The 24,476-nt window shown below is 46.0% G+C and overlaps 1 protein-coding gene across 3 annotated transcripts in view; it reads left to right on the top strand.

The window, feature by feature from the left end:
* The first annotated feature begins 330 nt into the window (after positions 1 to 330).
* The window catches only part of MAPK8IP3 (mitogen-activated protein kinase 8 interacting protein 3), an 81,273-nt gene continuing 57,127 nt past the window's right edge, over positions 331 to 24,476 (top strand). For 2 of the 3 annotated variants that reach the window (XM_044433360.1, XM_044433361.1), the window contains exons 1-5: positions 331 to 648; positions 11,152 to 11,272; positions 13,603 to 13,673; positions 14,890 to 14,981; positions 24,265 to 24,270. In XM_044433360.1, the coding sequence (XP_044289295.1) occupies positions 331 to 648; positions 11,152 to 11,272; positions 13,603 to 13,673; positions 14,890 to 14,981; positions 24,265 to 24,270 (608 nt within the window). The remainder of the gene's footprint in view (positions 649 to 11,151; positions 11,273 to 13,602; positions 13,674 to 14,889; positions 14,982 to 24,264; positions 24,271 to 24,476) is intronic. The other variant, XM_044433359.1, reaches the window with a different exon arrangement.

The raw sequence follows: 24,476 nt of genomic DNA, 5'->3' as shown, positions 1-24,476 counted from the left end.
CTCGCTTCCCTCCTTCCCGGCAAGCGCTCCTGCCGCCTGCCGCGTCCCCGGCGCTGGTGCGCCTGTGCGCGCAAGGCAGGCGGCGAGGCGACGCCGCGACGGGAGTGGTCAGTGGCGCAGGGCGAGCGCGAGTGGGCAGAGCCGCGCGGCGGGCGAGCGCCGGGAAGGCGGAGACGAGGCAGCAGCAGCCGCAGCCGCAGCAGCAGCAGCAGCCGCCGCCGCGCCGCCCCCCGCCGCCATCCCTCCGGCCGTCCCTCCATCCCTCTCCGGCGAGCAGGTGCCGCGGCGGGAGCGCGTCGGGAGCGGCGAGCGGCGAGCGGCGGCGCCACGATGTTGGAGATCCAGCTGGACGATGGCGGCGTGGGGGGCTACCCGGGCGACGACTACTGCTCGGGCTCGGTGATGTCGGAGCGGGTGTCGGGCCTGGCCAACAGCATCTACCGCGAGTTCGAGCGCCTCATCCGCTGCTACGACGAGGAGGTGGTCAAGGAGCTGATGCCGCTGGTGGTGACCGTGCTGGAGAACCTCGACTCCGTGCTGACCGACAACCAGGAGCACGAGGTGGAGCTGGAGCTGCTGCGCGAGGACAACGAGCAGCTCCTCACCCAGTACGAGCGCGAGAAGGCGCTGCGCAAGCAGGCCGAGGAGGTGAGCGGCCCGGCCCGGCCCGGCCCGGCCCTGCGGAGGCCCAGGCCCGGCGGGCGGCAGGACGGGGCCCCCCGGCGCGCAGCGGGGCGCGGGGCGCGGCCAGGCCCCGGCCGCCTGCCCGCCCGCCCGGGGAGGCCTCTTACTCTCGAGAAGCCCCAGCGGCAGCGGGTCTGCTTTTGGATGAATGGCGTTTTCCGAAGCTTGCCCCCCTGGGTTTGGCTGGTGTGGCGTGCAGTCTGAGATTCATCATTATCATCATGAATTGATAGAGTTTAGTGTGAATATTATTATTATTATTCTGCTCGTGTACGGGGCTCCTAGTGGCTTGCCGTGTATACTCAGCTCCAGCAATGTGAACCTAGATCATTTGCTGGGCCAGTAAGTTGCTGGTACCAAGTCAATGGTTTATTTTGTCCTTGGTTTAAAGAGAAAATAACAGGTGAAAGGATGGAGGCCCTCACTACCAATCAAAATGGGGGAAATGACCCTGAAATGGGGAATCTGCGTTTCCTGAGTTAATGGAGGCTGTGTAGATGGTACTCATGGACCCCAGCTTCAGCATTTGAAAACGTACCATAGCCCCCACCCTGAGCTGTAGGGGTGGAGTGAGGTGAAGTGGAAGTCCCATGAAGCACGGCGGGAACAAACGGTGTAGTCTGCTGTTTTAATCTGGTTACCCCTCCTATCCTCTCTCCCAAGTAAGGAACATCTCTCCCCGCAAAACTCCACCGCCTGCCCTATTGGCTGGGCCTCAACCCAAGCTGGGTGCCCATCCTCTGGCTCCATTTCCCTCGCATCCTTGCTCCACACAGGATAATGCAGCCACCTGAATCCCTGTTCCATTAGTCCTGGCAGCCAGCCAGATCCTTCTGCCTCCCCTGAAGTAATGCTTGTGCCTGGACGGAATATTCTGTCCCTAGACCACAGGAAGTCATCCTACCAGCTTCTCTCTACTTCTCACCACACTGCAGCTTCGTCTGGAAGCCTATCTGTCATCCCCCCACCCATTTGCCCTCTCTAGATTTTAATTTTCAGAAGTTCAGCCCACCTTCTGGGCTCTTCCCTCCTCTCTTGTCCTCTCACTTGCCATTAGGGACTCATCCACCATACTGTTATGGGCCTGGTGAAAGTAGAGAATGGAATATACCATGTTATTTCAGGCTGTTTTCCCCAGAGGTGCCAGCCTTTGCTGTATGTACTAGCCACCATTGTGTGGTGCAGAGTGCCTGTGTGCATGCGTGTGTGTGTGTGTGGGGGGGGCATTTGTAAACATTGGAAGAGAAAGTGAGCCCTACATCTGTTTTATTATATTGGTAGATTTTTTCAGTGGTTTACAGAGTATCTGAAAGGGTTTCTGACTCACCCCCACTTTTAACAGTAGCAAAGATCGTAAAGACTCCCCCCTGTCTAAGTCTGCTGAAATTAAGAGAGTTTGTGGGCAGGGCAGAGCAGTTGTGTGAAAATGGTTGTAAGCTAAATTTTAGTACTGAAAATAATTTTGATTCCCAGCATGTGCTGAGGCTTGCCCTAGTCCTTAATTTGATGTCGTGGTCTGCCTCCTAGAGCCACAGTTTGCATCTGGGTCCATTTGGTGGATTTCAGGATTCTAGTTAAAAAACACAGTCAGTCCTACAAACATGAAATCTGTTCACTCCTGGTTTGTGGGCAGAGGTAGTTGGGCATGAAATTTGGATGAACTAGCAGATCTCCAGGTGTCCTGTGGTGAATGAGCATAAATTTCTGAGTCCAAGTTTTTCAACAACATCAATTAAATCATGCTTTTTCTCTGCTGCCCTAAATTGTACTGTTGAAATGAAGACAGTGTGGTAATCAGGTGTAGATTTTTGTGCTGGAAAACTGGGCACTACTTGGTTCTGTCATTCAAAGCCCAGTCATGAATCTTGGATTTCAAACTTTTAAGCATGTGTTCTTTGCATCAGCTTAAGGTTTGTTGATTTGGGGGTTCTAGTAAAAGAGAAAAAGCAGAAATCCTGCAACCGGTCTCTGGAGTGAAGAACATGTTCTTATGGACCAGAGACCTCTCGGCTTCTATCTGTCTCATAACAATTTCATTCTGCATGTCCATGGTTTGGACAGAGTTGTTTGTTGCATTATTTGAGAACAGTGAGCTGGCTGGGTAAGTTTGTTTATTTTCTGTTAATGTTAATATGTTTCTATCCTGCCTTTTTCCCTTTTTGCAAGGAACACAAGGTAATTGGCACAGTCCTGCTCTCTAGTTTATCTTCACAACAAGATAGGTCAGGGACTAGCCAAAAGTCACCCAGGAGCTCCGTGGCAGAGTGAGAACTGGTGTCCCAGTCTAGGACTCGTAACCATTACGCCGCTCTGGCTCTGCCGGCTAAGCTGAGAGTTGTAGTCCAACAGAGTCGTTTGGAAGACTCCAGTGTGAAGAAGGACTGTTTTCAACAAATATATGTTTATTGTTTTTATACGATGAAGCCAAGTATAGCTGGAGTACAGGAGATGTTTGTGCTGAGGATGCAGTCATGCTGGGGTGGTTAATGCTTTTCTTTTTGCCTCATCAGCCTTGGGTGTCCCTTTCCCTTACATCAGTTGCCTCAGGATGTTCCTTCTGGCCCCTTGGGTGTCTGATGGCTGAGTCCAGTGTCATTATCTTTACCTTTACTTGGCTAGGAACAGGACAGATAGCTGTGAACCATTGCATGAGAGGCTTCAGAGAGAATGAGAATTAACAAAACTGTGGCATATTTCTTTAAAAGTGCTTTCCGTATTAATATGCTCTGCCAGCCAGTTAATCACAGTGATATTTATATGAATCCCTTAAGCCTGCCTAAATTAGAAACAAACCGTCAGATTTTTATCCCTGCCCATCTTCCCCCAAGAATGGTGTCCTTCGATATGCTTGATGGTTGAAATGTTGCTTTTCCACTGGAGGAGAGAGTAAAGTCTTAGCATCATGCTCCAGTCAAAGTTAAACTTAATGGGACTTCGGAGTACATATGTGTAGAATTGTGCTGTTAAAGTCCCATTGCTTTCAATGGGAGAAAGTCAGAGGGTGCTTAACAGCACTGTCTCATTTTGAAGGAAATGGACCTTTCTTACAAGTAAGTCTATTGGGACTGCAATCTAACTGCTCCTGGTGAAATCATTGAGACTAAAATGTGCTGGGGTTTGGCTCCATTATAGCTCAAGTGTCTTCAAGCTTAGAAAAGAGGTGGGGAAAGATTAAAAATTAATGCAAGTAAGGAGCTGCAGTTTGCTTTTTGGCAACTGTGTTTAAGCAATCTATCTGTGCATTTTTCTGCCCAAAGACATCTGTGACAATGGTAGCAGAAATACACAATGCACACACACATCCCAAGATTGCCTGCTCTGACTGGCAGCTGCCCTTCAGAGTCTAAGGCCCTCTTTACCAGCACCTGATCCTATGCTAAAAAGCAAAAAACCCAATGATTTATTGTTTTATTTAATTTATTTATTATATTTTCAGTTTGCCCACTACACCTCCCCTCTCTGTCTCTCTCTCTGTCTCTGGGTTGAAACATACACATTGATGGAAGAAAGCCTGCGTCTCAGAGCAAACCAGTAGCTTTTAGCCACTGATGAGGAAGTGTTCGTCTTTTGCCAGAGCTGTTCTGAGGGATTCAACTTCAGAACCCTGTTAGCTGGTATCCTTCTGTGAAGATGCATCCTATGCTTAGGAAGCTGCCATTTATTACATTGGGCTGCATGTCCATCTGGTCCAGAATTGTCTACTCTGGCTGTCAGCTGTTCTCTAGGGTTTCAGGGGGAAAGATTTTTTTTCCTGTTATTTAGGGATGTAAAGGTTTAGTTCTTTTTGTTCCATCATCTGCCCCTTAGCAGAATTGCAGTGTAGAATTCTGCCTGCCTGCCTGCCTGCCTGCCTTTCCCTTCCTTCCTTCCATCCTACCATTATTCTCTCTTCCTTCACATGCATGAGCACACAGTAGGCCTACTCTGCACCTGCACTAATGTGCTTTGCTATGACTATGCATCTATGCCTGTCCCCAGCAAGAGTTTAAAAAAAATGGTCCTCAACTCTGCAAAGCCTGCATGACTCGGAAAAAGCTGGTCTGCTGCAAAATTTCCATTCATTTGAATCCTCCAGATTTCTCCGCCTTCTGACTGTTACCTGATCCTTCTAGCTGGAGATGCCACGATTGAACCAAGAACTTCTGCAGACAAACCTGTGCTCTGCCAAAGGATTCTGGTCCCTCTCCAAATAGAAACTTGTTGAGCGCTGTAACCTACATCAGCCCAGCAGGGAGGATCTGTCCAATGCTGAGGCTGCTGCAGTAAAGTTTTCTTTTTGGTGCCAGTGTCTAAATTTATTTATTTATTATTTATTTAGGAGACTTCTATGCCTCCCCATTCGCCGAAGCCTCGGGGCGGCTAAATGATAGACAATAATCAGCTGCGGGAGGAAAAACCCATTTCCAATTTCTAAGTAGCATCAGATTGATTAGGAGTGTGGGTGACCAAGCAGTTCAGATTTTTCTATCTTTAGATACTGAATATATATCAGTATCTTGTGGCTACTTTGCATTTTTTCTTTGTATGCTCTTAACCTTGCATTTTCATTGCCTAACTGATGCTAAGCTACACTTGGCATTTCTGTTGCCCTTAGTCTTTCTGCAGTACTTTCTGTACTGAAAATCTTGACAGCCCATGAAAAACTTTGCAAGCAGGTTTCATTGTGGTGTTTTCAGGCTGCCTTGCTTGAATTACTTGATCCGTCTTTAGAGAATAGGTGTCTGACACGGATTTTGCAAGTAGGACCTGCAATGAAATGGTGCAGAGTGGAATGCTCTTGCTGCCAGCCAGCCTGACATGCCTGTTCAGAGATATTCCATACCGCTCTCCCTGGTTTTCTGCGTTCCCTCAACAGGCATTAAATATGCTGAATTCCTTTTGGGATGGTTTGAGCTTATGTAGGCTTTTTTATTTTTTTCTAAAAAATTTTGGGGGCGCTTTTGCAAATCTGCCTCCTGTTTGTGCATGGGTGATTCCGTTTTCCCTACAGTAGTACTCAGGGAATGAGTCACTTGCTAGTATAACTGCCTTCCCCTGGTGTCTTCCGTATATTTCCACTTATAGTTCCAAGGATTCCCAACCATTGTCCATGATGACTAGGGCTGATGGGAATTGAAATCCATGGAGTTTATTAAGTTGGGGGATGCCGGTAGGTTGCAATAAGCCATGCAGTACATGGGGAATATAGGTAAAGGTAAATTGTTTGCCGTTTCCCACAAAATTGGGGTAATCCAATGAAGCTGATGGGAAATGAAGTTTCTTTTTCAGGACTGGCAAAAGAAAGTGTTACCACAGCTGACCCCAGCCTGGTACCCTCAAGATGCATTTGAATAGCACCTCTCCCAAAAGGAATCTGCCTGGGCAATTTGAGGCCTTCCCTCTGAACACCCCCTCCAAGGGAGGATTGAAGGGTGATAACAAGGGCCTTCTCACTGGTGGCTCCCCAGTTGTGGAATGCTTTCTCTACTGAGACAAACCAGGCATTTAATGGCATATGATGGGTCATTTATTTGGTAAAATAGACTACTGCAGTGCCCATATGTGGGGCTGCCCTTGGAAACAGTCTGGAAACTTCAGTTGGTGCAGAACAGGGCAGCCCTGGGATTGGGACAGGTCGATATGCTCACATAAGCCCTGTTCTTTATCAACTACACTGGCTACCAGTGGAAGTCTGAGCCCACCTCAAGGTGCTCACTTATAAAGCCCTTAAGGGCTTAGGACCTGAATATCTTAAGGAACGCCTCTTCCCATATATACCTACCCAGACCCTACGATCTTCAACCAAGGTCCTTCTCCAAGAGCCACCTTTAAGAGCCACACACCTTCAGTAGTGGCTCCCCAGTTACGAAACCAGCTCTCCGGGGAGGTATGCCTTGTAGAAACCCTATATATTTTGGTGCTTGGTCAGAATCTTTTATTTTGCCTCTATTTAACTGTTAATTAGAGGTGTGATTTTATACTATTTTTTTACAATGGTTCAATATGCTATTATTTTATTCTTATGATTGTTAAGTTTTTGGTTTTTGTGTATTTTTGTATGAATTTTATGTATAATCGTTACATTGTTTTACATGCTTATTACCATTTGTAAACTGCCATGAGAGCAATGTGCTGAGAGGACAGTGTAAAAATTTTTTAAATTAATGTCAGCTATTTTGAACAGGTCTAGTGCTGAATTTGTTTATTGAAATGGTTTTTTAGTTGTTCAAATTATTTTAAATTATGTATGTCAAACATGTTGTCCTATGGTTTATTATAATTCTGTATCTGTGCATTGTAATTTTTTGAATTGTAGTGTGGGCTAGTGGTTAGAGGGCTGGACTGAAACTTGGAAAATCAGACCAAGTCTCCACTCCTGTTTTATCTTCACAACACCCCTGTGAAGTGGGTTGGCTGAGAGTCAGTAACTGGCCCAGAGTTGTCAAGGGAGCGTCGTGGCCGAGTGGCAGTTAGAATCTGGATCTCCTGAGTCCCAGTCCAGCACGCTTAACCACTAAGCTATGGGAGCGCCAAGTATTAGTAACTATGCCTTAGACACCTTTGAGCCTTGGAGAATGGGGGGTGAATATGCATTAGCGGGGAAACCACCAGATAATTGGTTGGCAAAAGGGGTAGCACTCGGAGGAGAGGGCATGTCCTCCTGGCATCCTGGAGATGGGCACCTCAAGTGGGTTGGCTTGAGCCTGAGGTTCAACACCACCACTCTGGAATTGACAGTCCTGGGTTACATGGTCATATATTCTGATCTAGAATAAAACAGATTTCTCCGATTCTATTCATCCCAGTGTGGATTGATTGGTGTTACACAAAAGTGCGTTGTTTGCTTGGAATGCATCTATCGATTTCTATCAATGGATGCATTCCGATCTATCTTGGAATGCATCTATCTGTCGGTGGCTGGCTCCTATCATATGAGCTTACCCTTCAAAGGTGCCACACACACATAGTGATGCCTAAACAAGCCATGTTACACAATTCCCAGTGGCCTCCCTTTGCTGGCAGGAGAGGGCAGCCCAAGGGTGCCATTCTCTTGGGACAGTCCAGAATGCGGGTTGCAGAGTGCACAATCAGAATGTTCCCCCAAGTAAAAAAATGCAGAGCTTCAGAAAAGCTTGCAGTCTGAGGAGAAGCATTTTTGCAGAACACACAGGAGGTGCTCTAGCCAAGGTCATAGTGGCTGTTCTTGCCATGGCAGCCATTTTGTGAGAGCATTCCCCCCCCCCCCCCGCTCTCTCAAACTCCAAATGTGTCCACTAATTAAAAGGATTGGGGACCATGAACTAGCAATGACCAAGAGCTCTCCGGAGTTGACAGCTGTATTTCACCTTTGAGCAATGGCCGGTCCCCAAGGGATTGCTTTCTAACCCCACCTTCTCTTTACGTGGCTAATTTTTCAACAGCTCTGAAAATGCCTTTATGTGGCATTCATCTGATACATGGCACACAAGAACCTTCCTGTCTAGAATTTGCTCTCTGCCACCTGTGGATGTTTTGTGAAGGTTTTAAAGCGTCTTTCTTTTCTTACGTTTTTGCACTTCACTCCATTTGCCAGGGTGAGCCTCTGCAGTTCTTGATTCCTGACTTAGGCCATGTATGTTCTACTGCTGCTTTCAAAAAAATAAAATACCCCAAATGAACCAACATGCAGCCCAATCTAATGTATGTCTCCTCAAAAAACAAGTTACGCTGGGTTCAGTGGGGTTTTCTCCCATTGTGTGCCTTCAGCAGTTCTTCCCCAGCCTATTATCCTCCAAATGTTTTGGCCTACTGCTTCCATCAGCCCCAGCCAGCATCGCTAATGGGAAGGGATGATGGACGTCATAGTCTAAAACATCCAGAAGGTGCTAGGGCATGGAAGGTTGGTGTGTAACATTGCAGTCTTAAAGTCAGTTTGCCTAACTCCCTGATCTTGATGTAACCCCACTGGGTCAGTAGCAGTGTGCATAAGTAGCATTCGGCAGCACAAGTGAACAAATTTAACTTGAGCAGATCCTGTTGTGTTCATGTTAGTACAAGTTGTGGAAGAAAGAACTGAGATTGGATTTTATTCTATTTCTTTTAGTACTTTAAATTGGCTATAGTTATGATTGGAATGGAGGTACTGGAGTCTGCAGGGGGTTTAACCTTTTCTAACTGCAGTATTCTTTCTGGGCTAAATCTCCTCCCAACCATCAGAATTAACTCCCCTGAAAGAATGACAGAGATACCTCTGTTGTGCCTTTCTCCCCCACCCATGGCTTTCAGTTCTGGTCATGTTCATTTTGTCTCTCAGTCCCTAAATTTGAAAGGTTTGTTCGTTGTGTGCTGGGATGTGGAAGTTAACCGGTCCTTAAGAACAAGCATGAAGGGCAACGCTTTAGGAAAAAGTAATAGGCCATCTTACTCTCCTAATGTTAGCAGCGTGTAGGACCAGGATGAACATTTTAAAGTCAAATAGAAAAAAGGGGACCTCTTCTATCTTACAGTTTCTGCTGCAGACTTTCTTAAGCTGCTGTTCTTTAGATGTACTGGCTAAGGATGACAGGGCACAGCGATTGAGAGGCACATCTGGGAAAGCCTGACTGGTGGAAATAGGAAGCTGCCTTACCCTGCGTCAGACCAGATCCTCCTGAGCCTTATATGGCTTGGTTTTCAGATCCCTTGGCAACACGGTCACCATCTTCTGTGTGTGTCCCAGTGGGTCAAGATGAGGAGCCCAGAAGTGGGTGCAATGGATAGCATCCAGCTGTGCATTCTGCGAGCGCAACTGATGCTGTCCGTGGAGCAACTAGGTTTTGAACGGAGGTTTTGCCACGGAGAAGAATCCAGCCAAATTTGCATTTGAGCACCCATGATGATGCAAGCATTTGGGCAGTCAGTTGCACATAAGTTGGTGCAGTCCTGTGCAGCAGACATGTTTGTCAGAGCGCCACTAATGCAACTGAATTTGTGGAATGACATTGCTAGAAACAACCCCTTGTGCCAGATGTGGCCAAACCAATGTGCAATAGAGTAGAAATGTGACTTAACGCAACTTAGAGTTGCTTTAGCCTTTTGAGCAGCTGCATCCTCCTCCTAGCTCTTGTTTAACTTGTTCTTTGTGGTTTCAAAACAACCCAGTGATTTTAAAGAAGTTAAATGTAAGCAGTGCGACACACAGCAAATTCGAGGATAGTTGAAGTGATAACAAGGGCAGTCAGAACAAAGCTGGCATCCGTGCTGAAAGTTTTTAATTACTTGGTTTGTAATTGGAGTCAGTAGGCCATATAATCTCATTGAAGGGTACACTGGAGAGATACTGCAAGGGAGACTAATCTAATGGTAAACGCTGCTTCACACCTTTGGCTTAGCATGTTATATTTACTTTCATTACGGTTTTTGTGAATTTGGGCTTTTCGCTTTAGAACTGAGGCAAATAGTGTTAAGAACACCATTATGGCTGTGGTGTATCTTAGCAGGCTGTGCACCTGGAAATGTACCAAGAATATGTGTCTAAAGCCAGTGGTATCCTTTGAAGGTTGAATGGGCAGTGGGATTTAACCCCAGATATCAGATTTAAGCTTGTTTATGTCTTTTGAAGGAGCGGTTGGAACATGGGAGATCTGGATCTGAATCTCATCTCTGCCATAGCCCCCTTGGCACTGGTTAAATTGCTCTGCTTCCATTTCCCTCCTTTAGCAAGGGAATAATAACCAAGGTTGTGGGAGGGAATTAAAGCAATACCCGGTACCCAAAGTCATTGCATTATTGCTTAAAAGGGACTCTGTATGCAAATTAATAACATAATGTTTGAATGTTTGCTTCTTCTATATTCACCTGGTATCAGTGGTGGGGTAGAGGGACAAAGATCAGTAAAGTCTTTAGTTTTCTCCTAAAACGTGGAACAAATTTGTTGGCCTCTATTTTTGTTTTGGAAAGTTTAAATTCTTAACCAGTGTCGAATGGCATGTTCTTGCATATTTGAAATTGTATTGTCTAGTTTTATGATAGAATAACTAATGCAAAAAATGGAATTTATACTCCTTTTCATGAGCCTCTCCATGCTTTTAACACCTCGGAGGTGAGTAAATTCAAACATTTTGTTCAGGTAATGCAGTTCTCTTGCAGAACTACAGCGCCTGTATCACTGCAGGTGACAAGAATTACACATCAACAAACCGCACCCATCCCTACTCCTGCCACCAGGGCCAGCCCTACTGTAAGGCAAAGCGAGGAGGCTGCCTCAGGGCACCAATTTTGGATGCCATGAAATGGCAGCTGCTGGATATTTAATTTTTTATTCCTGCCAGGAAGATGCACTTATGGATCTTATGCCAGAACAACCTGACCAACCTTACATAATATGCATATTGATTGCACTGAGATTTGGGCAATATTTCCTGCTCAGCCTCAGGCTTCCAAAAGTCTTGGGTCAGCCGTGCTTGTCACAGCATCTGATCACAGTTCATGGCTGTCCTCTCATTTCTCTGCTTATTTTTTCCCATGCAGAAATTTATTGAATTTGAAGATGCACTGGAACAGGAGAAGAAAGAACTGCAGATACAGGTTGAGCATCTTGAATTTCAAACACGACAACTGGAGCTGAAGACCAAAAACTATGCAGACCAGAGTAAGTGGGAAAGCCATGTGCCTCCTGAAGGGAAATTCCTGTGTGAATCAGGATAGGGGTATGTGCATCCGAAAATGTCCAGGAATTCTAGAGAGTGCTGTACTCTTTTACTTTTGTTTGGTAAATAGTAAAGTGTGTGTGTGTAACACTTGGTTTGATTTTATTTTTGGTCCTAATCAGCCATCTCCAACCTGGTTCCTTCCAGATGTTGTGAGTTGCAATTCCCAGGTTTTCTGACCATTGGTCATGTTGGCTGGGGTTGATCGGAATTGATATCCAAGACAATTGGAGAGCACCTGTTTGTCTTGAGATACTCAAGAGGAAAAAGAATTAAAGCACACTTACTGTGTAGTCCTGTGACCAGCATCCTTGATGCACCTAAGCCTCCAAACCCATGGATGTATGTGCATCCTATGTCCAAGGTGAGACACATCTCACACTGGATATTTTCTCTAGATGGCTGTTTCAGCTGTCTAGCTTAACTGCTGGTGCAGGAAGGAAGCTGGATTTTGATTGGAACTGGCATAATTCCATGGCCCCAGCCTTCCCCTTCCAGTGACCCCAGCACACCCGTTTTTCCTGCCTCCAAAGCCCTCTTGCAACCTATAGGAAGCAGCTGGTATGCATCTTTATGCACCAGCTGCAACTGGGGCAGGGAGGGGAGTTGTCCATTGGAGTCCTGCGACTTCAGAGATGAAATGCTGAAGAATCCTGTGGCCTCCCAGACAATGTCAGTCTGCCATAGGATTGTACCCTTAATATGATTTCATGAAGTGCTGTATCATATAGACTTCTTATTGGAATATTTGCAAAAATGTAAAGGCAATTTGATATACTGGTTTAAATGTCAGAAATAAAAACTACAGTACTGAAAACTGTTGACGATCTAATACATGTTGGGTGTTGTGAACTGTTCATAAAGTGCTGATCCCATATATCTAAATTTGGAAACTGCAAAGCTTGCCTAATACTGTGTTTGCTTTTGGCATCCATTCATTATTACTAATGAACTTAAGAAATGGATTCTGATCCACTGGAAATTTAAGCATTGGCAAAGTATCTGCCCTGCATCTCTCCATGTTCATAAGTTGGCTGTCAGATTGAACAAGTTGTGTTGAATTTGTTGGGGCTTACCAGTCTGTATAATTCATTGATGGCTGAGCATCTGTACCTCTAATAGGCTTTGGTGGTCCAATGAATAAACCTGTGTCTCAGCTATGATTTAGCCTTTTCAGAATATCTTGGGGACAGTATCCCAAGATGTAATGGGTGAAGAGGGCCCCCTCAGAAGCTGTCTTGTATCAAGTCAGCTAGCTCGTCCATCTGTCCCAGTATTGCCTCTTCTGGCCAGCAGCATCTGTCCAGGGTTTCTGGTCTGGAGGATGGACCATAGCACAGGTGCCGACCATGTATCTTGCATGCAAATGGTGCCAGGCTCCGTTCCTGGCAGCTGTAGGTAAGTGTGAAAAAGGCAGCTTCATGAAACTCTGCAGGGACAGTGCGGTGCTAGATAGACCAAGGGTCTCCATGAGATTACTTCCTATGTTCCGGGCAGGGTTTCTGCTCCTCCTAACTAAATGAAACAGCTCCTCAACCACCAGTTGAGGCCCGTACCTGCATATGAGAAAGGATGGTCCAGTAAAAGAATAGGATTCAGTTCTGAGTAGATGGATGAAGGACTAAGCTCTACTGAAGGGCGGGGGGGATCAGATGCCCTCCAGATATCTAGGACTGTAACTACATTTGCACCAGCCTATCAACGTGGGTAATGGAATTGTGGGAATTGTAGTTCAGAATATCTGGATGGTACCGAGTTTCTGCTAATTCCATTCCATTCTTGATGGACCAAGTATTTGACTGTGTATGAAGCAATTTCCTACTAGAGATGTGAAGACCAGGGAAAAAAATTGGGGATTTTTGTTACAGAAATAACCCCGCTCCCCATTTTTTCTGGGGGGACGAGGAGGTAATTGTAGTTAATTGAAGGGCTTCTGGACAGAATTTCACCAATCCAAGGCATTGTGTGGATAATTTCTGGTAAGAAAAGATGAAAGAAGGAGAGTAAAAACACAGGAGGGATGCAAACCGAAGTGGAAAAAAACACCACTTGGGGGGGAAAAACACCATGAATGGGGCAGGGCAATTGCATAATAAAAACACCCTCAGGTTAATTAATCCGTGGTAAAAGGGATCAATTTGGCAATTATGTTCTTATTTCTTATTGGAGATTTTTTTAGGGGGAGAGCATTGCTTTCCTTCTGGAATTGATAGCTCAATTTCTCTTTCTCCTCCCCACCCATTCCTATTTCTCCCACTCCCTCAATGAACAGTTTCCAGATTGGAGGAGCGGGAATCAGAAATGAAGAAAGAGTACAATGCCCTTCACCAGCGCCACACAGAGGTATCTCGTCATCTTTTCTGTGTGTAAAGCGTGGACGTCAACCTTGCGCAACCTCCAGATGTGTTGCACTACAATGCCCAGCATGCCTAGCCAGCATGACGGATGAGCATTGTAGTACAACCAACCTGGAGGGGGCCAGGTACAGGTTGGGGAAGGCTGCTGTTTATGCAAGTCTGGAGACAGCCTGAAGAATGCCACATTTGTGATTTTTTTGATGCCTCAGAAGATGCCTCAGTCACTTTCGTATTCCGATACAGATGTGAATCTTCGTGTCATCAAGGCACATAAATGCTTGAGAGCAGGAATTAGTTTCTTGATACCTGCACTTTGGACGAAATATCTATCAATCTGTCTTATCGAAAACATTTTCATGTTCTCCTGAAAAATCCTTGCAGAGAAGCTTACAGTTATGTAGAAGCAGATAGTCCTCACCCTTGGTCTTACTGTCTTGTCTAAAAGGCAGAATGTAAAATAAATTAAGATTGGGAGGGTGGAGAACAAAAAGCACATTCCAGGCGCTAGTTGCTGCTTTTGAGTGGCGTACACATGACACCAAAGAGAGCAGTGCCAGAGCCAGTCCCCTGTCACAGATTCCTAGGAATTGGAATGTGAGGAAGTTCAAGGGGCAGCTCCACATACTTGGAAGGAGCACGTGCTGTGGTATGAAGGAGTGGGGGAACCTGTGGCCCTCTGGATGTTATTGTGTTGGAGGACCACTCCCATCCGCCTCCATCCATCATCCCCGTGACATTTGAAAGGCTGCATATTCTTAAGCCCCGCCATAGGGGAGAGCTACAGTGTTGTTTCGTTCTCCAAAGAAATGGCTTGCTTCAAACAAAAGGGCTAAAAAAGAAAATGATGGGGGTGGTCATTTAAAAGACAGAGATGTCAAAACTCTTTTGGCTTGAGGGCCAAATTCCATTTCAAAGAGGTTCTCAGCTTCCACATCCCACTGGTGGGCAGAGCAGGTGGCAAAAGGCAGAGGGGGCCAACGCCAGGAAGTCACCCAAGAGATGCCTGAGAAAGGAGGGAGAGACCTGGGAAAGGGAGTGTGGGCATTTGGTGAACCTTGAAGCACCAAGTTTGCCCCTGGGCTTGTGGTGCTGCAGCTCTGCTCTAAGGCGCTCTTGGGATCTGGGTTGATGGTAATGTGTTCTCTCTCTCTCTCTCTCTCTCTCTCTCTCTCTCTCTCTCTCTCTCGCTTGCTCTTTTGCAGATGATCCAAACTTACGTGGAACACATTGAGCGATCCAAGATGCAGCAGGTTGCTGGAAATAGCCAAAATGAGAGTGGTTTACCTGGGAGAAGGTAAGGATGCGTCTTGGCTTTGTCCCAGAGAGAATGTAGGTGCTCTCTGCGAACTGTCTGTTGCAGGGCAGCTGGGAATCCAGAGAATTAACCCAGTCTTCCGTCAGCCCTTGTATGTGCTCTCCAAGTGACTGAAAGGAGTACGGATTGGCCTGATGATGGATGAGGGAATTAAGGAGAGACGTTTGGTGCCAATCTGGCTCTAGGGTCCCGTGCCTGTCAGAGAATTGAAAAGGGGTGGGGGAGGGTACAGTTCAAAGCAAGGGAGTGATGGGAAGGACTGCTTCTCCCATCATAGCCTCCCTCCCTCCAGATGTTTCTCTCTGTAATGCAGCAGATCCTGAACCATCACTAGCAGAGGATTACAGGGAAGAATGCAGCAGGCATAAGAAGGATTAAGCACCAACTCCTGCTAGCCTGTTCTCTCCCCCAGATCCCATTTCCCTTTTCTATCATTCTGCAGCTCTTCAGGATCCAGGGCCTGAGTTTCCATTATATACCTGTTTGCTGACTTGGCAGTCCTTGCCTTTGCTCTGTGCCCCACAATGGACCACTGGCCATACTCACTGCTGTAAAAAAGCAGTGGGGAAAGCAAACGATGTGGCATTTCCCACAAAATGAAACAGTGCCAATGGGTTTCAGGCATGTAGGTCCTTCTGCAGGGAAATGCAGTGTGACCAGATCCCATAATGTTCTTGAGTGTCTCAACCTTGCTCTAACATAAAGTTGTTTCCACTTGGGATTCACACACATAGTACCATGTTTCCCCAAAAATAAGACTGGGTCTTATATTAATTTTTGCTCCAAAAGGGCTTAATTTCAGGTGATGTCTTATTTTTTCCTTACGAAAGCTGTAAGATTCTTGCCCCGAGAGCCCTCCACGATTCTTTTCTTGCACTCATCGGAATAGCTCTTTCTTTTTGCACCCATCTTGCATTGCATCCATGCATTAAGTACGTCCATTATAACACGCGATTATTCATGCATTGTGGCTGTACTCTAATTGGTTATTCGGCAATCAGTCTCACATTCGTCTGTTTACATAAGCATTTACCTCTCATCCAAAGGTGGCTGCTTCAGTATTTACAAATACTTAATTATAATGTATATTGCCATTTATTTAAGTATTAAGGTCAATAATATTATTTATTTATATTTAATTATATATTAAGATTATTATTTTATAATTCAATACATCTATCATGTGTTGCAATGGACATACTACCGTATTTCCCCATCCATCTGGCTGACGATCTTAACTGGGGCTTATTTTTGGGGTAGGATTTATATTAATAGCATCCTGAAAAATCATGCTAGGGCTTAATTCCCGGTTAGGTCTTATTTTTGGGGAAACATGGTAGCTTGACTTCTTCTCCCTGGTCCAGTTTAACACAAGAGACTGGAGTTTATAGAGCAGGCATGATTGAATTTGGTCGCACTGAACTTCCCCAAAGAAGGACCTATGTGAGTTCTGAAATATGTCAGAACTGTTCATTTCATTTATCCCATTGGTTTTCTGGCATCCTTTGTGCGGTTTCTCATTTTACTGAGTTCAGATGAATTGGTAGCAGTTCTCTAGACCCATATTTCTTCTGCTGGTGAGTGGGGACCCAACACTAGTTTGCATTAAACTTGATTTAAACTTGGTTGCAGCAGTGGTACCACCACCATCGATTTTGTTTTGTTAAGGATTTAAACGCAAATACAAAAAATGAGAAATAAAAGAAGAAAAGGAGACATTGGAGAAGGGATGGAGATGTCAGAAGAGAATTTTCAGGCAGTACAAATTAAAACATGGAGCATGAAAGACGACACCTAGCAGTTTCATGTTAAATTTTGGAGCTAGAGATGAGACCACTGTCCAGTGCAGCATAATATTTTTAATTTACTGCTTCCCTTAAATCATACTTCCCTAAGCTGTGCCTTCTGGTTGTTTTGGTTTACAACTCCCATCAGTACCACCCAACATGGCCAGTGGTCAGGTGGGGGATGAGATTGGTAGTTCAAAGCATCTGGAAGGATGCTTTTAACAGAAGCTGGGCTTTTTAGTGACCAGCAGAAGGTATTTCTAAATCAAGATTGCCAGAGGCCATGATGTGGCAATAATATTGCTGCTTCTCCTCCTCCCCTGCCTATTGCTTACTCAGTGGGACATAATAAGGCTTATTTATTTATTTATTTATTTATTTATTTATTTATTTATTTATTTTAAAACATTTCTAGGCCACCCCATTCACAAAGAGCCTCGGGGTGGCTTAGAATGATTCCAGCCAGAAAACTTGCCTTCCGCTGGCTAAAGCCAAATGAAGCATTATCCAGTGGATGGGAACAGGATGGGCATGTGATGGACAAAGAGAAATGAAAAGCTGTGTTGGGCCAACTGGTTGTCGAGGGAAGGGAGACGGCAGCACCAGTACCTTCCCCTGGATTGGACAAGTTACCAGTGTTCGCTGAGTCCCTCTTGGTGCTTGTGGGGATTTGCTTCCTAGGAAGAGAGGAGGCTGCACTTGGGCAAACTTCCTTGAAGGAGGGCGGTCTTCTTGCGAGTCTTCTGTGAAGAAGCCACAGCCAGGAGCCTTGTTCCTTCAACCCTGGCTGTGCGTTTTGTGCCTCTGGCTGCACTCTTGCGGCACCTTGTGCTTCTCCCCTCTCCTATCCATGTGGCTTCTTGTGTGTGTTCTTCTGCTTGGCTTCTAGAGAGCCCAGAACATGTTGCACACTTAGTAAGAATGTGTGTGCATGCAGGAGGGAGGGAGGGAGGGAGAGAGAATGCATCTTGCAACTCCCTAGATGATTTGTGGGTGGTGTTGTGTTTTTTTGGTGTTCTTGCAGGAACTGGGCATCGTACATGCTTTGTGACTGGCTTCCACTGATGCCTGTTTGTGTGAACTCATGACACTGCCTGCAATTGTTCCTCCTAGTTTTTGCACTGCTGTAGATGTATGAGCAGGTTCCTTTTTGTACGTAAAGCTGCTTATTGCAGAAAGACGGGTAGTTCTCCTGCATGCGCACAGCCATGGCTCAGAGTGCAATTGTGGAAACCTTCTCCCAGTGGAGACAGTGTAATGTACAAGTCAGGGGAGGCTTCTGCACATCCTGCCCTTCCTATTCATCCCAACCTTGCTGCAGTAAAGAGAGGCGGAAAAGGAAGCCTTCTGGGTGAGCAGAACCAAGTTTCCTAGGGATATTTTAAAAAGCCATATGCAACACCCTTCCTGAAGCTGATGCCTGCCAGCTGTGTTGGACTACAGTTCTCATCATTCCCAGCCAGCATGGGCCAAAGCAGGCCTGGATGCATTGGGGCTACACCTCCCATAAACCCTGGTGGCTACGGCAGATGAAGGTTGTAATCTAAAAATCTGGGCTCATTATTAGCCTCCAGGCCATGAAAGAGGCAGGTTTGATGCAAGAGATTGGCTAAGTCCGGTGCAGTTAACTCCAAAGTGGGGTGGCGTCAGAGGGCCAGTCGCCCTTTGGGTGTGCAGCAAGGGCGTGTGGCCTTTGTACTGGTCCTTGAGAGGGATATGTAGAGTCCTCTCGGGTGAGAGGATACAGTCTTTGGAGATGTGTAAGTGGTCCTTGGAAGGAGCCTTGAGCGGGGCTGGGAATCGGCAGGCTGGGTCCAGGAGGTGGTGAACGCTTCCTTGAGCGATGCAGTGATCCAAGCCACAATCAAAGAAATGGAGGCAGGATCACCCCTGAAGAAGCATGCCAAGACCTGGGAGCGCTTTCAAATGATCTGTTTGTTCCTGACCTCTCCTTTCTGCCCGCTCGCTCTGCCTGCAGTGGCGTTGCCGATCCTTTGTCCAAGTGCAGCCCTGATGCCAGTCCCGCCACCCTCCCAGTCAGCTGGCGGAGGAAGGGGAAGGACTTGGTTTTGTGCTTGGGCCCCTCAAGTGCTCACAGCACCTGCCAGGATGAAGGCAGAACAAGCCTCCACTTCCCCATTTGCACCCACTGGAGCGGGAAGTGAGATGGGAGCTGGCTTGCCTTTGCCATCCCAGAAGCACAGGCGTCTTTCCCCTTCCTTCCCCCAATTATCTGGGGTTGGCAGTGTTATATTTTCCCTGGGACTAAAGAGAAGCAGCTTGAGACCTGGCAGAAGGTTAGGGGTAAGACCTCTTTCCTTTAGAACAGGGACGCATGACCTGTACCATCCAGGGTGCCACATGTTAGGCTGAGTTAGGGGCTGCACCCCCCCCCCCTCCAGTACAGATTGCTTGTTCTTTGTTGCTAGCAGCATCAGGGAAAGAGGGATCTGTATGAGGATCTCCAGTGGACTAAATAAAAGGTAAAGGCAGGGGAGAATTCAATGGGCCTGGTGGGATCAGGGCACCCATAGTGTGTGCAGGAAAGACCTTGGCAGGCTGTTTTAGCGGGAAGAGGTTGTGGTGACTGATCTTTGGCAGGTCACTAATCCGTTGAATCCTGTTTAAAAGAACAGAATCGCGTGTTCCACAATGCCTGCTTTATAAGAAGAGCTTCACCGAGGCCTTTGTCAGGTTTCCCATCACTGGGGGTAGCTAGGGTGGCTACTGGAGAAAGGGGCTTGTAGAGGGAGGTAGTGGCTCAGTGAACCCAAATCGAAAAAATGCAAATGCATTACAGAACCCTCTATTCGAACGTTCCCATAAACACTTACCCTCTTTGCATCCATCCCTGAATTTTGCCTAACAAGGTAATTGAGAACTTACTGATTTTATCTCAGTTCCGCCCAACAGCTGAAGCTTTTAGGCACTGAGCAGCGATTAATAAAGACTATTTAAATAAAATGTAAACTAAAACAATTAAAATATAAAATTACACAAACCATTTAAAACTACATTTTAGCATCTTAAACAAAGGTCTCCTAGACCTGCTGAAAAAACAACTGATAATTCCCTCCTTCCTGTGTGGTTTTTTGGAGTCAGTAAAAAGATCCGGTGGCAAAAAGATAGGAAGGTGGGTCAGGTGGGAGTCGTAGAGAGATTATTCTATCATTTGGGGGCTACCACAGAGATGGCGCTCTTTGTGTCTCAGCCCTGGTTTCAGCCCCACAGTTTCACTGTAGTTGTACGTGGCTCCTACACATTCAATTTTGCCTATTTTTGGTGTTAAAGTGGAAGAACTGAACGACATCTCTGCAGTGTGTGGTCCTGTCAGGGAGAGAGAGGGGCTGGGTGGGATGCAGAATGTGTGCCCATGTGGGGTCAAATGCCCTGCCCTTTTTGTCTTTGGCCATGCCCCCGCTAGAAGCCCCCCCCCCCACATAAAGAGCTTCTCTGGAGTAGAATTCAGGCATTAACGAGGGCCAGCGCCCCTTACTTAAAGACGCAAGCACCATCTCAGGTTGCGGGGTGAGCTACTTAGATACAATTGTCTGTATCTATCATTGGGCCTTCCAGACTTCCCTGCATGTTTATGAGACTGGGCACTGATGTCTTCATCTCTGCTCGAGCGAGCATTTGTGTGAGCACATAATTGTGTGTGTGTTGGTGCTTGCATGACCTTTGCACTCTAATGGGTGTTCTCTTGTCTTGCTTCTTGTGCTGTTGCCTCTCTCTTGTGTTTGCTGCTCTGTTTGTAACGTCAGTCACCGCCAGTCATGGAGGAAAAGGTAATCTGGGGGGAATCTGTAAACGTTGGGGGGTGGGCACTGTTGACAGATGAGGTTCTTTGTTGGTGTTATTTATTTCTTATATCCCACCTTTGTCCCATCTTGCAACTCAAGGTGGTCACCCACAGCCACCAATTTTGTATCTACATGGGCTGAATGGGGGGGGGGGTCCAGAGTAGGAACATCTGTTTCCTAATTTGCAAAGACCTGGCTGAAAGGTTCCCAAATCACATCAGGTAGAACATACGTTTAACCATGGACAAGGTCTGGAGTTCAAATGGGACCTGGAGTCCATAGCCAGTGACAGCCCCCTCCCCAGTGCCCCTCTGGTCCATCCACACCAGTCCAGTGGAATGAAAAGATAAAATCTCAGGGTTTTAAAAACTATATCAAGCTATTTATTTGAAGTAGCCCAGTGCATCTTGTCCTGATAGGATATTTATGGGCCTTCTTTCAGGGTTAAAACAAAAGCAGAAACAGAGAAATTGGATAAGCAGATCTTTTTGAAATAAAACAGGTTAAGATAATTACATTATTCTAATTATCTCTCAGCAATCATGCAAGTTTATGCTCATTCAGTATTTGTAAAGGCTGACTTTGTAGGTAAAATTGCAGAGGACTCCTGAAATCTGAACCCCTAGCTTTGAAAAGGGTTCTGGTTGGGAAGGGGACAGTGTGAGAGGACTACAGCTCAGCGGAAGAGCAACTGCTTTCTGTGCTGAAATTCCTGGGCTCAGTTCCGAATATCTCCAGGTCAGGCTAAGAAAAGCTGCTGCCTGAAATCCCAGAGAGATCTCACCAGTCAGCATTTGACTATACAGGGGCTAAATCGGGTTTGTCTTGACATTAATTAATTATATTTATATTTCACTTTTCTTTCCTGAAGGAACCCAAGGCAGGTTACATAATCTCCCTCCTCCTCACAACTACCCCATGGGATAGGTTACAGTAAGAGTCAGTGACTGGCCCCAAGTCCTCTAGTGAGCTTCAAGAACCCAGGTATGCAGAGTCCCAGGGCACTGTGCTCTTAAGTGCTACACCACACTGGTAGTCAAGTGTAAGTCTGCTTTCTACGCGTCATATATTTCATATTGTGGCTTCCATGTTGGAAGCTTGGAATGCGTGAAATCGCAGTTCTCCCTCACTGCGATTGGAGTTCCTTGCAGGGTGCCTGCCTGGATCCCAGCTTTTTTCTTTTCCCTTTCATTTTTGACATAAGAACGCAAGAAGGACCCCAGTGGATCAGACAAAAGGCCTGTCTAGTTCAGCATGCCATTCCAGCCTAGTCCAGCATGGCCATCCTGGTGCCTTCAGAAAGAATCCCACAGTCCCCCTATTTAATCCCTTTCCATTTCCGCTAACTGGTATTCAGAGGGAGGTCAGGTTCAGTGTAAGGATGATGGCTAAGAAACACCCTCCATAATAAATAAAGGCCAAACCACATATTTCATTCACTGTGCTGGTGGGGTTACATCTGTCTGTAGATTTTACATAGCAGCTGTCCTCCCTCCCAGCCTACCTGCTCTTTAGTAGAGATGGAAGGGATTAATCCCCTCAGTTTCCCTCTCACACATTTTCTTACTAGCCCATGGAAGAAAGGAGCTATTGGTGTTGAAGAGAGTCGTAGGGCCAGAAGCAGATTTAGTCATATATAGAACAGATCCTCTGAAATCAGTGACACCTGGGTTAGCCATGCCTATGGAGGTATAAATCAGCCAAACATGATGTAAGGTCTCTGAGTTCCATCTCAAAACTTCTTTTCACATGAAAATCCATGTGTATTTTCATGTGTTTTTCCGCATCAGTTGTACCTATCTCTGAAATGGATACATTCTCCTCCCATTGATTGAAGTGTATTAAGGTGCATGTTTCAAATGTACACATGCACCTTGATACACTTAAGGTGTATTAAGTGCAGTTTTTTCGGTCCACGGATCATGTTACAAGCACAGAAATATACAGAGTTCAGATTTCCTCTGAATCTGTGTTTTGTCCAGAAAGTGTGGAGTGGGTAAATCCTGTACAAAAGTGAACTGAAATGACTTTCTGATACATCCCTAGTCATGACTAAACGAAGAACCATCTATTTCAGTGGCTCTAAGTTTGACCAAGTCTGGATTGTGCCTGTATTCAGGTTGTGCATGTACTGTATTTTCCAGATGTAGATTGGATCGAGATTAGTTCATGTATAATTATACACAAAACAATCCACAAGAGCCATGCATAATAAAGATGGTAAAATACTGCACCTTTCCTGTGGCAGTTCATCAATTAAAACTCTTCCAGGATATGGGTAGCCAAAGTTTTGGGGCCAAGGGCTCATTTGCAAATTTGAGGACCTGTCCTTGGCACTGTCACAAAATGTACACCATGGGAGGCATGGCAGGCACCTGCCCATAAGGCTGATTGCGGGGCACCAATAGGGGTCTGACAGTGCAACAGTTCCAGATACTGGTAAGAAAATGTGTTTTTCAAAAATTTTAAAGAGGATATCAAGAAAGGCGTATGGTGTGGCAGTGGAGCCCATGAGGGCTCCATTGCTGACCCCGGTCTAAAACATACACAAGTTTCAGATAAGCACGAAGTGTACCAATAGGTCAATTTATAAAGAACAACAACATATTTTTATGCAAACTTTCCTTTCTGCAGTTCAGGTTAAGAATCCCAGCAATGAAATACCTTGTCCAAATGAAAACAAAAGCAAAACACACTCACAGGAGAAGAGGCGCCGATACTCATAATCCTGACAAAATTGGCTTGCCCTTAGCTACAGCTCTCAACCAAGCCAGGCCAAATGTGTCTCCTTATACAAACAGCCCAAACTGTCTTGGATATGACCCCACCCTGCCCACGGGATTCCACTTTTAGGACTTTCAGTAGCTTTCATCCCAGGGCAAACAGCAACTTGCAGGTCGATGTCAGGATGTGCATGTGGGGAGCATTAATGTCCTTTCTACATGTGCCTGTGGCCTTGGATCACCTTCCTGAATGAAGCTGATTGCTTCAAACACATACGCACATGAATACTCACAGGTAAATGTGAACCTGCATTTAAGTTCAACAGTGATTTTGCTCTAATTATACCCTCAATGAAGAACTACTTTGTTTTTCTTGAGTCTTTAGGTGATCAGTTCATTCGGTGACCAAGGACTGCAGTCTTGTGCAAGGCAAAGAAAATAGCGCTTTCTCCCCTTGTTTTATGCTTATTTTAGCTGGACGCAGTAGAACAAAACCATGGGTTCCTAAGCAAGGATGGCTGTCCTCAAAGCTCCTAGGAATGTGCTTTTTGTTTTCCACCCACCAGCAAATTCTCCCTTCTAGTACTTTGCAGGGCTCCTCGTTCTTCAAGGAGTTTGAGCATGGCTCACCAGCCTCCTCCTCTGTGTCCCCAGGGCCTTGAGTTCCATGCGAGACCTGCTTGGAATGGCTTCTCAGCTGCATCCCTGGGGAAACACTTTTTTCTGTGTGCAGCAGAAGCAGCAATCCATTTGGGGAACAACGGGGAAAAGGCTTCAGGCAACATGCCAACACTTGTTCTGGCAACCAGTCAGTGAAGCTTGGATGCAGTAATGGTGCCAACACGAGCCTGGACGCTTTCTTCCCTCCCTGTTTGATCCACACTAGAGGAAGAGGGTTGTGCAGGCTGGTGGCCTCCCCTCCCCGCTGCCACTGATGTCGAGTTTCCAGGGAAGAGTGTCATATATTCTTGAAAAATATCAGTGGGACTTGGCATGTTAGTAGAAATGAGGTAGAAAGTAAGGTTCAGCTTCAGTTCCACGCAGACAGACACACGTGTTTGCAAATCTATCGGCTTCCCCTATTAAGAGAAAATGACTGGAGGAAGAAAATGCACATCCCTTGCAGGTACATAGATAAAACATCTGCCCACAGTGCATAGT

The sequence above is a fragment of the Varanus komodoensis genome, unplaced genomic scaffold (genome assembly GCF_004798865.1).
Source record: "Varanus komodoensis strain SLA01 unplaced genomic scaffold, ASM479886v1 scaffold26, whole genome shotgun sequence".
NCBI classification, from domain to species: Eukaryota; Metazoa; Chordata; class Lepidosauria; order Squamata; family Varanidae; genus Varanus; species Varanus komodoensis.
Note: the sequence above shows the minus strand (reverse complement) of the source record. Positions and strands in the feature narration are given on the sequence as shown.